This window comes from Accipiter gentilis, chromosome 5, assembly GCF_929443795.1.
Source record: "Accipiter gentilis chromosome 5, bAccGen1.1, whole genome shotgun sequence".
Classification (NCBI taxonomy): Eukaryota; Metazoa; Chordata; class Aves; order Accipitriformes; family Accipitridae; genus Astur; species Astur gentilis.
In genome coordinates, this window is record NC_064884.1 from 1,979,431 (window position 1) to 1,994,095 (window position 14,665).

General features: G+C 56.0%; 1 protein-coding gene across 5 annotated transcripts in view; it reads right to left on the bottom strand.

Annotated features, from left to right (window-relative positions):
* The window catches only part of LOC126038705 (protein CEPU-1), a 350,563-nt gene that overhangs the window by 19,167 nt on the left and 316,731 nt on the right, over positions 1-14,665 (bottom strand). For all 5 annotated transcript variants that reach the window (XM_049800798.1, XM_049800800.1, XM_049800801.1 and 2 more), the window contains one exon: positions 9,740-9,865. In XM_049800798.1, coding sequence (XP_049656755.1) covers positions 9,740-9,865 — 126 coding nt within the window. The remainder of the gene's footprint in view (positions 1-9,739; positions 9,866-14,665) is intronic.

Here is a 14,665-nt window from a genome sequence, read left to right on the forward strand (position 1 = left end):
AATAAGACTATTATTATCTTGACTTGACTGAGAGAAGATGGGAAAGGAAGAGACGTTTTTTCTCCCTGCAGTGAGGAATGCTGTGGCAGAAGTCATTTCAGCAAAGAGTCGGAAGGAAACGGTGCCATCAGCTCTGGGCGGCACCCGACTTATCCCCATGGCCTGGGCACAACGCTGGGATTTGGCTTTTTGTCCAAAAGCAGTGGCGCCGCATCACGCGCCGCTATCGCAGGGACGGGGCGGCGGGCAGGGGAGGGGTAACCGGGACACACATCCCTCGCCACCTTCAGCTGCGGCATCGTGCCAGCTGTGCCGCCAGATGTGCCCGCTGCCAGCGGCACCGCAGCTGTGGGCACCCCTCCATGGCACCGCCGGCCCCGGCGCAGGCTGCCTGGTCGTGGCAAGACCACCCGCCCCAACTACCCAAACTCCTGCTGCCCTGCCCCAGAGCGACCGTTCCATTTGCTACAAACCATTTAAAAATACACTAAATACACAACAAAACTCCACGCTTTTCCTGCTGGCCGCGTAACCACGAGCAAAACGTGATTTCCCTACCGCTACCACCGCCCCTGGCCCCAGTTCACATGATAAGCACTTTTTCTGCGTGTACGACGATGCCCGCGACTCCGGGGCTACTTGCCGTCGTTCTTTAGCTTGGTACAGGGCAGCCAAGCAGCTCCGGCTTGCGAGTGTCCTTCAGCTCCTCACCCCTACAAATGCAGCAGCGTTTCTCAGCCTTGTCAGAGACAAGGGAAATCTTTCCACCCGTGTTCAGGCTAAGGGAAGCGCACAGCCCCGAAGCCCACGGCGCTGGCCGAGCGTAGACGGCAACAACTGATTGACAAACTGGAGCAGGCGCCCGTGCAACATCTTCCCTGCCAAGTATCAAGGTCACGGGACAGAGAAACGAGGAGGTAGAGCGCAGGTCTGCTCCGTCGGAGCATCCTTCACCAACCGCGTCCCTTCTTGCGGCCAACTTCTTTGCCGCTCCCCGACTCTTCTCCCTTTCCCTCCAGCATATTTTGCGTGGTTTCTTTCTCTCCTTCCCCCTTTCCTCTTCCTCTCTCCACCACATGGTCCTTCCCTCGGTCCCTAGACCTCGCCTCGTCACCTTCCCTTCTCTGCACCCACCTCTCTCCCGCACCCCCGGGACGCAGAGAGGGCCTGGCAACCTGCCCCGCCTAATCCCGCGGCTACCGACTCCTCGGGCACTTAATATTCACGACAGAGAGAAACATTTCACGGCAAATTGGACGCACATTCAACTGGAAATGGAAATTTTATGAGTCTTCTCACTCCGCGCCGCAGATTACACCAGCTGAGAAAACATGGAAGCAAATGAACAACCTGTGAACTGTAAAGTATATTAATAATGAAATCACAGCCCGGGAAATGAAGGCTTTATTCTGTTTATATTCTGCTCCATTAATAGAGAGCGCTCGCACTAGCTCCACCCCATTAGCCGGCAATCTGCGCCGAGGAAGAGTGCGAGGATGGCAGAGGAATGGCAGTGGGGGGAAAAAAATCTCCCTCCCACTGGGGCAAGCTTCACAAGGGCAGGAGTTCAGCTCAAAGCATTTCCTCGCCCTGCCTCCGCGGGCACGTGAACGCTGGGGACGTCTTCGGCTTTGGTGCCCTGCCCTGCGCAAGCTCAGCAAGCGGAGCAGAAGGGAGTCAGTGCCGATGCCGGGAAAAAGAAAGGTGCGACTCTGGGGGGAAATTGGCTCCGACACCACCAGAAGCCCCCCAGCGAGGTGCCGGCAACGGGAAAACCATCCACGTGCAGCCTCGTGGCAGAGCCGTGCTCCCTCCCTGTGCCGCTCGACCCCATCGCCCGCCTGCTGGGGTTTCAGCATCTCCACCACCTCTCCGGGCATCCTTCCTACCCCTCGTCACGATGTCCCGACCCTCCGGGGATGGAGGTACCCCCGCTCATGCACCCGCAGCCCCGAGACCACGCTGATGGCCGCGCCAGGCCGAGTCGGGATAACGGGGCTCGGGCAAATAAATATTTTGGTGCTATTCCCCCCAAGGCCAGCCCTGCCCTTGGCTCGGCAAACCTGCGCCACGTGTGAGGCAGCCCGGCCGGGCTCTCTCCTCCCCAAAAACAACTGCGGCGGCTTATGCAAAGCACATCACGGGAGCTAAAACGAGCCGGAGCCGAGTTTTCTACAGCTGAAGCGACCCGGCGTTGACAGAATGGGGACGCGTTTCCACAGCTCAGATTTTTATAATAATACCTCGGGGGAGTCGCTGGCAAAGTTTGGCCCAAATATAATTAGTTTGCACAGCTATTAGGGGCTGATAAAAGGTTTTAATTTGCGCAGAGATCTCTCGAATCTCAGACACTCCCGTCCCTTGCTCTTCCCCATGCCAGCCGAACGGAAGGCGAGTCCCAGGCAGAGAGCGAGCCGCTGACACAAAGCCACACGTTTACCGGGGAAGGAGGGAGCCACGCTTGGTGCCGAAGAAAATCCAGCAAGGCGACACCGGCGACGCGTTGGGTTTTGTCCACCTCGTCCCGCCACGCCGAAGTAATAACTAAAATATCCCCCTTCTTCCCGTGGTCAACCGAGGCATCGCTGGGGATGGAGAAAGGATGCCGGCACGGGCAACGCCACCGGTGGTGTCAAAATCACCGTCTCCGCACGAAGCCAGAGCGCGGGACGCTTGGGCGGGGGGCAGCGAGAGCCTTACCCTGGGCAACGGGAGCAAATAGAAGCTTCCCCGCTGCCCTAACCCAGTCCTGGCGCCGACGCCACTTCGCACACGCAGGGCCAATGAGATTTGTCACGCAAACGGGTCGGCTCGGGAGCGAGAAAAAGAAATCTCTGACATTCTTCTTAATACGGCTTTGTACGGGGTGCCGGATCCCTCGCACCGGGCACGGCAGCAGCACCGATCGGGGCCTTTTGTGACGCCGCAGTGGGTCTCACCTTTGCGGGAAAAGTAGCCAGTGACCGACGGGATAAGCCAAAGGATAAAACTTGGGGGTGCGGGCAGAGATGCCCGCTTTTGCCCCCCTGGTAGGGCAGTAACCGGTGGCACCGCTGCTCCACGAGAGCGACCGGCCTGCCCGCTTCCCCAGGTAAGGTGTCGAGCGCGCTTTGTCTCCAGCGAGAAGAGAAAGCGTGACATTGCAAAGCTATGTTTAGGGAATATGCTGAAGCAGAGAGGGGTTTTTTTCCCCCTTTTCTTTAGGGAAAGACATTGCCTCCACTGTCGCTGGTAGGGGCCTTGTTATTTTTGTACCAAGATGCGTATTTCAAAGGCAGCTATGCCAAATATGCAAACAAATCAGCTCAGAGAGTTCATTTCTACCACGCGGGGAATCAAAAATATTACTTTCATATATACCTACGCATACGAGTACATAATCTCCCATTGCTTAGAAAGAGCAGGAGGAATCAGGGCACATCAGTGGAGGGGAAACACTAAAAGGAGCTACCCGCAGCCAAGCGCTTAGCACGTGGCACACTAACCGTGTTTAAGTCGCTCCTTGAGGAAAGCAAACCCTGGAGCCTGTGACGCAATGCCACTGGATCCTGGCTCCTGCCGGGCCAGATCTTCTTCCCACGGGAGCTGACAGGGAAGCTGCTGGCTCTCAAGGGGCTAAATATTCACCCTGCTCCCGGTACGATCCCGTTGCCGGTCGTGGCACACGTCTGCGTGCTTGGCGAGCAACCCCTGGTGATGCCAGCGGCCGGCTTCTCCTTCATCGCGACCGTGCACAAAACTAGAGTCCATCTCAGAGTCCCGCTTCTCCAAGAGCACTGCAACCTATTTATTCCCATCCCACGCGACGCAAATCGAGCCAGCCCGCCAGCGACCCTTTTCCCGGCCGATCCGTCCAGCAGGCACCGATTAAGCCCGCGTCAAAACCAGTGGCAGATTTACAGGTTAACAATGATTTAGCGGAGCGCACCGCAGCCAAATTAATGCCGGCTATAATGTAGTTTACCTCATTAAACAATGCACACCAAGATCCTGTCTGTTGTAAAACAATTGGTCTCTGAAGCCTAGTGTTCATCTTCCAGGGTTGCTGGGAGATAATAAATGGGTAATATTCCGGCGATAATGGTAATGGAGTCACGGCTCAGAGCTAATATTATGGCAAAGCAGTAATTATTTCAACAGTAAACAAGGGGACGGTTGAGCTGCCGACAGGATTGGAGCCGGTTGAAATGCTTCAGTTAATTTAGCCGGAGCCCAGGCCTGCAACCGCCTCCTGGAAGGAGGACGAGGTGCTCGGCCACCGAACGAGTCGGACGAGCCTCCGTGAGACACCCAGCCACCGCGAGACGCGGGGGGACGCACGCAACGGGGTGAGGCGGGACGTCACGTACGGCACGGTGGCCAAACCCAACCCAACACCACGGCTCGGGGCTGGCTCTGGGCTCCATCGTATGGCCACAGTAGGAGGACTTGCTTCCCTTCTTTGAGGCACCACTTGCGTTGGCTCACGCAACATCTCAAAAGGAGAGGAGAGAGGGCGCAGGAACGCGAGACCCGGGATGAACGCAGAAGCAGCCTTACGCAAACCATTCTGCTCTCTCCGAGAGATTTTCCCCATTAAAAGGACCAGCAGAGAGCGCGGCTCTCCGGTCTGAAGTTAACTAGGTGACTAGAGGCAGTGAAAGAGAGCAATCTCACGGGATGCTGAGCTGATCGCTGTGAGGGACGAGGTGGCACGGAAGCAGGCAGAGATTTTCCCACCCCAGCGGATCCCCCTTCTCTCTGTGCCTCGTGGCCGGGCTGCAAATCTGATGTCCGACCTACAGATAGCCCCTGCCTCCTGCCCAGAGAGGATCCTGGAAAGACGAAGACAACAAGCTATGTGCTTAACGGACAAACCTCTGAGAAGGGAGGACGTGTCCCCTTCCCAGGGACAAGCAACTCTTCAAGCTGGATTTTTTCTGCAGTCGCTTGTCCTCTTGTTTTAAGCCCCGCCAAGAGCCAGAGAGAATCAATATATCCAAATATACCGGACTTCTCCCAGAGTCCCTTCGCTGGTTTGCTGCTGATGTATAGACAGATGATCTCACGAGACCTCTGCCACGTTAGGGCACCGTGTCTCATCTATCTTAAGCGCGCATACGAGCTGCGATTACTACCGCAGCTGAGTGCCTCACGTCTTCAATGTATTTATCCTCCCGTCGGTCCTGTGAGACGAGGGACCGCTATCATACCTCTTCCAGGGAAGATGCGGAGGGCCGTGGAGGTTAAACGGACAGATCACAGAGGATATCGGGGACACGGCAACGTCGGCATCCTCTGAGCATCTCCCCTGTCTCATGCCTCTGCCTGGCAAAGCACCGAGGTGGCACCTACCCCACAAATCGCAGCTCGGACTCGGCTCAGGACTCTGGCACCGCGCAGGATCTAGCTTTCAGCACCCAGCCTAATCCTGAGATTAATGAGAGATTCCTGCTATAAAGACCTCTTGATCGGACCTCTTCCGAGTGAATACACCATCAAGCCAAACCATAATGTTTTCCTACCCTGGCAGCCGCCGTCTTAAGCCTTACACCAGAATCTGTCATACTAAAGCGATAATCAAAAAGCAATTAAGACAAAACCATGGCAGAAAAGTCCATCAAGGGTCGTTAAGGATGACGACTTGGATGCAGCCTCTGGCTCGGGACGTCTGCGTGCAGCAGACCGGCGCCGGCCAGGCAGAGGAGCCAGTGGAGGTATCTGCATGCAGGCACCTAGTTTTCACACCCTTTCCTCGCGCCCCTGGCACCGTCACGGCAGGATGACCACACTTGCAGTCCGACTGCAGAGCCCTCGTTATCATTACGGCTAAGCCGTGCCTGCTCCTCCCAGGCCAGAGGCTGCCGAGCCCTCGTTCCTCCCAGGAGAGCCTTCACTTCAATTCCTCGGCACGTTTCTCGAGCTTAATGGGAGGCGTGATGAGTCTCACGTCTGCAACGTGGATAAATATCCCCTGGTTAGCTCAATACGGTGCTGCCTGCTCTGCTAGTGAGTGGCTCCGCACGTTCTGGCGTTGCCCTGCACCCGGCAGCTCGGGGCACCGCGCTCTTTCCTAGCCAAGAGGAGCCAGCCTTGGTCTGCTGAGAGGTGAAAACCAGCCTGGCAACATGGCAACCACCATGACCCCATCAAAGTTACACCAAAAAATAAATCTAGAGCCCAGTAACTATGGAAACACCTGAGCAACCCAAACTAGACGATTAACTAGAAGACCTCTCCACAGTTTACGGATGGCATCGTCCTGCGAGGCTGGGGAACGCAATACATCCGAAGCCTCGGAACCAAAGAGATGCTCGGCACCTACGGGTGCAAACAGGAATATGTGAGACCATGCGCAACACCGCCTTTCGGGCCCCAGCGTCCAAGTCCTCTGCAGAACCTACGTGTCCTCCAGAAAGATGCTGCCTTTGTGCTGGATGTTATATCCGGACCGGGGTTATCTACATCCTTCTCTCCCTCTTTGCCCTCCTCCCTCCCTTCACCCTGCTGAGGACGCCTCTTTCGTCTGCCATCCTAACGGTCTTGGCATCGCAGGGGCGCCGAGGGAGGACGGAATCAGCTGGAGCATCCGAGCCCAGGGCAGAGCCCCGATGCAGTTAAGCCTCCTCCGCCGAGGCAGAAGCAGCTGCGACTACACCGGCTCCCCTCCTGTTCCACCTCAACCTGTTCGCCTGCGTCAACAGGAGTTGCTGTGGGTTAGCGCAGCATTACTGGGAGAGCAAATAAAGGAGAGGGGTGAGGCAGAGGGACGGAAGATAGGCTGCAACGCGTCTCGGTTGGGCCGGCCGCGGGTTTGCAAAACCCTTCTCCAGAGCCAGCGTCCTGCTTTTGCTCGCAGCAGGAGGATGAGGATGGGCACGGGTAGGGCCAGCCACCACGCAAGACTCTGAGCAGGCACGGAGGTACCAACAGGGCCGGCACTCGTGCGATCACCAGCAGAAAACTCTCTTGCTCAGGTTCACTCGGCTCTCGAGTTAACAGCGAAAATGCTGTCCTCGCCCAGGCTGCGGGGAACTCTTCCAGCCCCCGAACTAAACAGAGCCTGAAAAGCAGGCTTAATGGTTCCCATAACGTGACAACAGCTGCAGACGTGAAAATTCAGCATAGCTTACCAGACCAAGCCACTAAACACATATCGCACTGGACCGGGGCAATGCACGGCCAAGAAAACAGCCAAGCGGTCAAGGGAGCTGCGACTGGCCAGAAAAGGGTCTCGAGTGAGATTGGTCACGGAGGAGCTGGGCTGCTCTCGGTCTAAATCCTCCGAAGGACCCGACCGCACGCTCCCCCGGTAAGCAAACGCTCTCATTTGCTCCGTTTCCCACCGAGAGCCACACAGTAGGCTTGCAGCTGCCAAGAAAATAATAAAGCCCGTGAAGTGCCTTCACACAGAGGAGCACTCACCGGTGTAAGCATGGGGACCGGCTCCTTCGGCTACCGGCCTGTCTGTGCCTGGCACGGACGGCGCTATCAGAGCCTCTCCCCGGTGACATGGGCGAGAGCTGCTTACCCATCTGCTATGTAAACCCTTAAATTATGCACCAGCTTTCCCTTAACTGATTCTCCCTCGTCCCTTTTCTTCACCACTCCAAGCGAGACGGAGAAAGACGGCGAGAAGGAACAGGAGGCGGCTCGCTCGAGACTTCCCCGGGGATGAGCGGCGAGGCAGACCTACAACCAGGAGAGGGGCTGGCAGCTAGCTTGGGGTCCCCACTCACTCCGGGCTCTCCAAATTAGAGTCTATCCTACTAGAGAAAGGATTATGGTCTCGGCATCTGCTGTGACGCCTCTGTGCACCTGCCCTGGGGCTCTTATTTCGGTCCCTGCGCTTCCGATCCTCGTCTCTCTTATGCTCACCGAATGCAAAATGGAGAAGCAGAGGTCCCGCTCGGTGGCTTGGCAGACCCAGAGAGAGAAACAGAGGAGCTGCCTACGGAGACGGGCAGCCACCGAAGCCGTCTCGGCCCACCTCTGGGGCTCAGCACCCTCCATCAGCAGGAGACCAGACTCAAGTAAACCTCTGTGATCATTTGTTCCCTTTGAGTTTTGAAAGCAGAATGCCTAATCATGGCCAAAATCAGGTAAGAGCGGCTGCTGCAAATTACACAGCGCCACAGGTAATTTCTGATTAGCTCACTCTTCCTCTCCTGGTGCATCCTCAGTTTCCATAGCAGCTAAGTCCTAAGTAAAATGGAAACATCTGGTTCAAGCGCAGGTAAAGATTCCCTGGGGAAAGAAACCTGCTGGATGGCAGCAAACACAGAAAATAGCCCTCGTGAAAGAGAGAGGCGGCGAAAGCCGGGAGCCTGGTTTAGGAGAGGATGGATGGCGTGCGGGAGAAGGCAGCAGGGGGCACAGGAGTGGGAGAGGAGGGTCCTGGGGGAGCAGGAGGGGATGCGGGGAAAATGAGGCGCACGTGAAAAACAGGTGGCGAGGAGGTCGAGCGAGACAAAAACACATTGTCAGGGTAGACAAGGGGAAGAGGAGAAAGAAAAAAGGCTTCAAGGTGGGAGTGCACGGACCGCCTCAACCGTGGTGACAGCTACAGCAACAGCAACTTCGATGCCACAGATAGACGCTCGGGGCACCTGGGTCCACACCCTGCAGATTTTATCCATCGTTCATCCGTGCCCAGACCCCGGCTGAAGGCCACCGTCTCGGAGGCACGACCACCTAAGGCAGATTGGCTGACACACGCACCGGGGCAGGGGGGAACGGTTTTTACAGAGGCTTCTGTCAAGGGAAGGGGCCGAGATGCTGCCAACTCGGCTCGCTCTCCGCCAGGGCTATGGGGAGTGATGGATCCAGCCCAGCAGTTTGCTACAGAGCAGACAAATAGCAAAAAATCAATGGAGCCGCACTGAGACGCCGCAGCCACCGTCAGGCAGCTGAACGGAGAGAGCAGACGCGGCACCATCCGTCATTGCTGCTGCCGCATCGTCTCCTTCGGCTGCCGGACAGCCCGGCCGGGGCATCCCCGAGAAGAACTCGAGGCAGTTGCCTGGGACAATGGCCCACGTTGGCAAAACCTCAGGGGAAAAACGACCGAGGTTGAACTGAAGCCCTTCGATGGGATCAGGGGATCGGAGCCAGGCACTGCCCCTTGGCCAGATGGCTCATCCCACCAAAAACCCCCAGATCTCACCCCCAGCTCACTGCTGAGAACCTCGCAGCCACGCGGGAATAACAGGGCAGCAAAACGCAAAGCAGATGCCAAACAGCAGCTGGGAAACGGTTGATATATGCTCCAGAACGGGCACATGTGGGAATTTGCTTCCCAGCAGTCGCACCCACGCGGTTCTGCTCAGGTTTTGCTTGCCAATTAACAAGGCCACCAATTAACAAGGCCACCAATTAACGCGGCCACCAATTAACACTTTGTGTGTTTTCCTGCTCATGGGCGCTATTTACAGTGCTCCTTTGAAGCGACGTGCGAGAATTCCCTGAAAACTTTTCCCAGAAAAATGGGGCTGGACAAGCACGTTGGATTCTGAAGCGTGACAACCCCAACCTGGTACCTACTGCCAGTCCTCCGCACAAGCAAAACCATAAGCTCCTCTCCCAGGCCAGCGAGGTGGATGTTTCTCCCCCAGAGTCATCAACTCCTGCATTAAGTCACATCTTTTCGGCGCACATCACCTCCTCCGTGCAAGCGAAGTGCCACGCGAACCAGCCAACGACAGCTCGCAAATGCCGCTGTGCCCTCCCCAGAATATTTCTGGTAACGTTTGGCTCTTACCTTTGGGCGAGATGTGTCTCCAGGTGATTGTTGGATCTGGCCTGCCCGTGGCTATGCAAGTGAGGCTGACGTTGCCGCCCTCGTTGATGGAGATGTCAGAAGAGATCTCGGTGATTTTCGGAGACACTGCAACGACACCAAGAGGGAAATGAAAATGCAACTGGTTCTGCTCCAACCCAAATCTCCAGACGTGGGTGAAAGAGACTGAATTTCCTTCCTCCCTCCACCTCGACAAGCTACGCGGTAGCCCATCAGTCTCATCTGACTTGACAGGAACGCACAGAGGAAAGGGGGGGGGGGGGGGGGGGGGGGCAGAGAAGACAGGGCTGAAGAGGGAAGAAATTGTAGCCAGAGGGAATTCAGTCATTTTAGGGAGGCTCGAGACAGCTCCTCCTTAGCACCTCCGTGGTGCGCGAGACGATAATTCCTCCCCACCCCGCTTCCAGTGCTCATCCCATCCTCCCAGCCACGACAAACCCTTTCCAGCAGAGCTGCATCCGACTGAAAAAACACCACCGCCCCGCTTCAAACTCCCCCAAAGGCACCAGTCGCTCCTGGCGCAAGAAGAGCCCCCAAAGCGCGCACGTTGGCTTGCAGCTCTTCCCGCAGCTGCATAGGCTGTCGTGCCCTTGCAACTAGAAAAGCATCGCGAGGAGCTGGGCACGAAGACGCCAAGTCTACCGAGGAGCCTCTAAGGTCTATCACGGTGCAGAGGAAGGGAAATTTAATCGTGATGAACGCAAATTTAATCGGGATGAAAGCCGTCCTGCTGCATTGGCACCGCCGTCACCGATGCTCAGGAGCAGGTCAGATACGAGGGGCCCAAACCCAAAGGGAGGACACACGTACGGGACCGGGGCTGACGAGAAGGGAGGCCGAGAAGGAGAAGGGATGAGGAGCGAGCAGGGAGCGCTCGGCCCCTGCTGCTGCGTGAGTGGAGGACGCGCTGCGGCTGCCAGGGAGGGCTGGGGTTTCTATAAGCTCTGTGGCAGGGCTGTACGAGAAAAACGATCGGCTGCTGTTATCAGCCTGCACCTGCAGAACATAATAAAGACCATCACCTTCCTCGGTTTATTTCTTTTTCAGGCCATTCTCCGGAGCCTAGCAGCGGATCGGCACCCTGCTGCGGCGCTTTGCAGGCGAGTCACAAATCACTTGCAAAGCATCCTGCTCCTTCCACCCTCCCCGGGAGAGCCCCATTCATCGACCCCCTTGAAGCTGCAGCCCAGACCATCGCAACACCCCTATTCCTGACTCGGACCCCACTCCCCAGCATCCCTTCCGTGCCTTTCCCCACCTCCCAACACCTTCCCGGGGCTGCACGGAGGCGGAATGACTGCAATGGCCTTGCATGCGTTGCCTCTGCTGTGCAGGTAAGTAATTTATCGATCCGTAAAGCGCTTCGAGACGCTCTGGAAGGGATTATGTCATGCCAGTGCCGTGCAATAAAATAAAAAATGATGGATTTTTTGTGAACACGAGGGTGATTTAGGGTTTGTAGTTGGAAGTGTAGTTAAAGTACATTTTAAGTGGAAATCAAGGTGGGTAATGAATTATTCTCTGTTTTGAAGGGCTTCTGGGAGTTCATTTTTTTGCTGCTCTGGGCACTACGGCTAATCCGCTAATCATGCGCTGGAGGACAACTATGGATCAGACGCTCCCAGTACAGTGGGGGCTCTGGGGCAGGACAGCGGAGGGCACGAAGATGACACCAAAAAGAAATATTAATATGCATCAGTGTCATTAAGCCCAGCGTAAGGGGACAGCCCAGGCCTCCCGGGACCACCCGCCCTCACGGAGCTGGGAGATGCTCTGCCAATAGCCCAGTAGTCCATTGAGGAGATGCAATTAATTACAACGGCGCTACAAGTGCCCCGCTGTGTTCCTGGCGAGGCTGGGACCACTAGCCGGGAAACCCATGTGCGCTTTAAAAAGACCGAGCTTACGGTCTGGACGACAAAAATAGGCCAAGGAGGTATTACCGTTGCTGTTTCAGAGAGGTGGAAAGAGACAAGCGGAGGCGGAGCGCGTTGCCCGCCATCGCCCAGGAAAAAGCAATAGCTTCCAGCTGCAGGGCCTGACAAAACTAGAGCAGGATTTATCATCTTCAGTGCGATGCTCGCTAAATCACAGAGGAACCTTTCTGATGTTTTTAACTACGGAATCCACAACAACCCGATTCAGCATGTTTGCAGAGCTCACCGAGACTTAAAAAAAAAAAAAAACAAAATTAAAAAAAATCAAGTCAGACTTTGCACTGTGACTCCGGTACCGCACGCACAGATTTGCACCCGCCCAGGCGAGGGGCAAAAATCTGTAATCAGATCAACTGACCAGATTCTAAAATGTAGTTAAACCAGATTAAACTTGGATTTCCCAAAACACGACCGTTACATCCTCCTCAGCAATACAACAGGAGATTTAAATTTTGCTCAGAGCGGGCAGAGGCGGAGAGATGATTGCGTTGCTGCTCGGCTGGGCAACGGGAGACTTTGCGATTCTCTCTGACAAGCGCGAAAGCAGCTCGAGCCGCTCACGCACCAGGGAAAAAGCCCAATGTGCCCCGGCAAGCTCGGGACCTGCTCGGGGACAGGCAATTGATCGCGGCCCACCTGGGACGAGATGAGGCAGGAATGGCTGGGAAGTAAACCAGAGCGACAACGTCAGCAAAGTCGTTAGCTAACCCTTAAATTAAATGTGCAGTGGTAGGATTTAACACGACGGTTATTGTATGCTAATTAAATGTTTGAATAATTAACCACACGAACCATTTAAAATGCCTTTCCAGAGACTGAACAGGTATGTTGTAAGGCTTTTACAACACAAGGGAGGGAAACCTTACTAAACAAGCGATCGCAAGTACATATTTAATATTATTTAATGGTCACCGGTGCTCCCGTTCCCTCTGCGTTAAAAGGCTTTCATCGTCAGTTGGCATCGCTGTGGCAACAGGGCAGAGGAGAAATTTCTTATGCCGAACGCGGGACACAGATGGAGCTGCGCCCCTATGGGAATGAATAAATAAATAAAGCTAAATAAACGCAGGCTTCCCAGGCGGGAACCCTCTCCTTGCGGGCAGTCCTTTTGTGTTCAGCATCTCTCTCGCTCAGAAGTGATTAAACATGGCAGTGTTGGCCAAGCTGCTCCAGTGACACACCGCAGATTTCCCCAGAGGTGGGCCGGTGTTTTATCGATCCGACGGCTTCTTTTTCCCCCCCCCATCCTTGCCGTGATGATGGGAAAGGTCCCTGGGCTGCTCTCAGCCGCTGCAGCTGCCCAGGGCATGCCCCCAGTTTGCCCGGACTTGGCGCCCGCTCGTACGGGCAGAGTCTCCGGGACAGAAAGCAGCTTGCTTAAATATTTAACCAAACCATATGGCGCGTTACACGTTCGAGGGCGTTCAGTCAGGTGATATATGTCTTTACGGATCCAAGCATATGCGCTTGCCTACACAGATACATTCCCTGGCACACAGGCACCCTCCCGCCACCGGCACAGACTGTATCCCTGCCATGCTTTCACCTCCAAACACCCGTCCCAGAGCCAGCACAGGTGCAAAACCTCACCCATCCCATGCACGTACCCCTCAGCCCTGCCATCTTCGGTCATCATTACTTCCCCATCCATCTTCCTTGCGTGCCACGACCACACCGCTCACCCGCACTTTTGTCTCCCCGCTGCCGCGGCCCTGCCCTGCCGCTGCCTCCCTCGGCACAGCTGGGCTCCACGGGCACCCCAAATTTCAGCCATGTGTCAGGCGAAAGGCAAGGAGGTCCCCGAGTGTTAAGGGAGCGTGGACCTGGAACAACCCCTCCGCCAGAGACGGGGAAGGAGACCTCAGATTAGCTTCACCAAGCCGGTCGCCTTCCAGGAGCAATGGCATTTTTTTGCGCCTTAACCACCTTCTTTCTACCCAAGTTTTGGGAGCCAAGCGATACACGCGTGGCCTTTCCAGACCCGCAAATCCCTTCTCGCGCGGGAGCTGGACTCGCAGCCCCCGGCGGCAGCCTTGCAAGCCCGCGGACTCTCCCGGTAAGCCCAGCGAACGCCTTGCTTCCCTCTCATAAAACACGCAAACCTCCATCTTCCAGCACGAGCGACATCTGCTCCAGATCAAAGGAAACAACAAAGAACAACTATAAAAGTGTCTCGAAGGAAGAAAAAGAGGGAGATTCAGACTCGCGTTCTGCAGGTGATCTGTGACGTGCACCGGCGGCTTCTCCTGAACGTCAGGCTGCCGCTGCTCCTGCTTTTAATAACGGCGTCTTACCGCTGTCACCCGCAGACCCTTCCCCACGTTTTACGGAGCGCTGCTACCGCGCGTCCCGCCTGTGGGACTCGGCGAGGGTGGGAGCCCTGGGTGCCCCTACGGCGACGCTACGAGTCGGACCGAGCCCACGCTCCCGGGCCAGCCAACGGAGGGGTCCGCCAAAGCCAGCCGGGACCGACCGCGAGGCGGGGACCCCAGCATCGGGCTCCCCATCCGACCCCTCCGGGTCGTAACCAGAGCAGTCTCTATGGCTCCGGTAGCAGCCACCGATTCTGGAGAAGGTACGGCACTCCGGCTGCCGCGGTGCCAGGCACCTCCGTCGTGCCTTCTCCCTCTTTTGCGTTCAAAACCTTCCTGCCTTTTTAAGGAAGGCAGAGAGCAAACTGAGAGACGCGCGCCTTCAATTACAGGTGTATTATAATGGGCTTTTAAATCAGTTTGTGCCGCTCTAACACAACCGTAATTAACAGAAAAAGCGGAGGGGGCTTCATCCTTCCCTCATATCAACACAGCTCAGGAGCCAAATTGAAGAAGTCCACCGGGCGCGAGGAAGAGCAAACGCAGCCCGAGAGCCTGCTTTTAGCTACGCTGCTTGGTCACGTAGGCTTGTATACAACCCCCTTACAATTACAGGTGCCGATCCTGGCCCCTTCTGC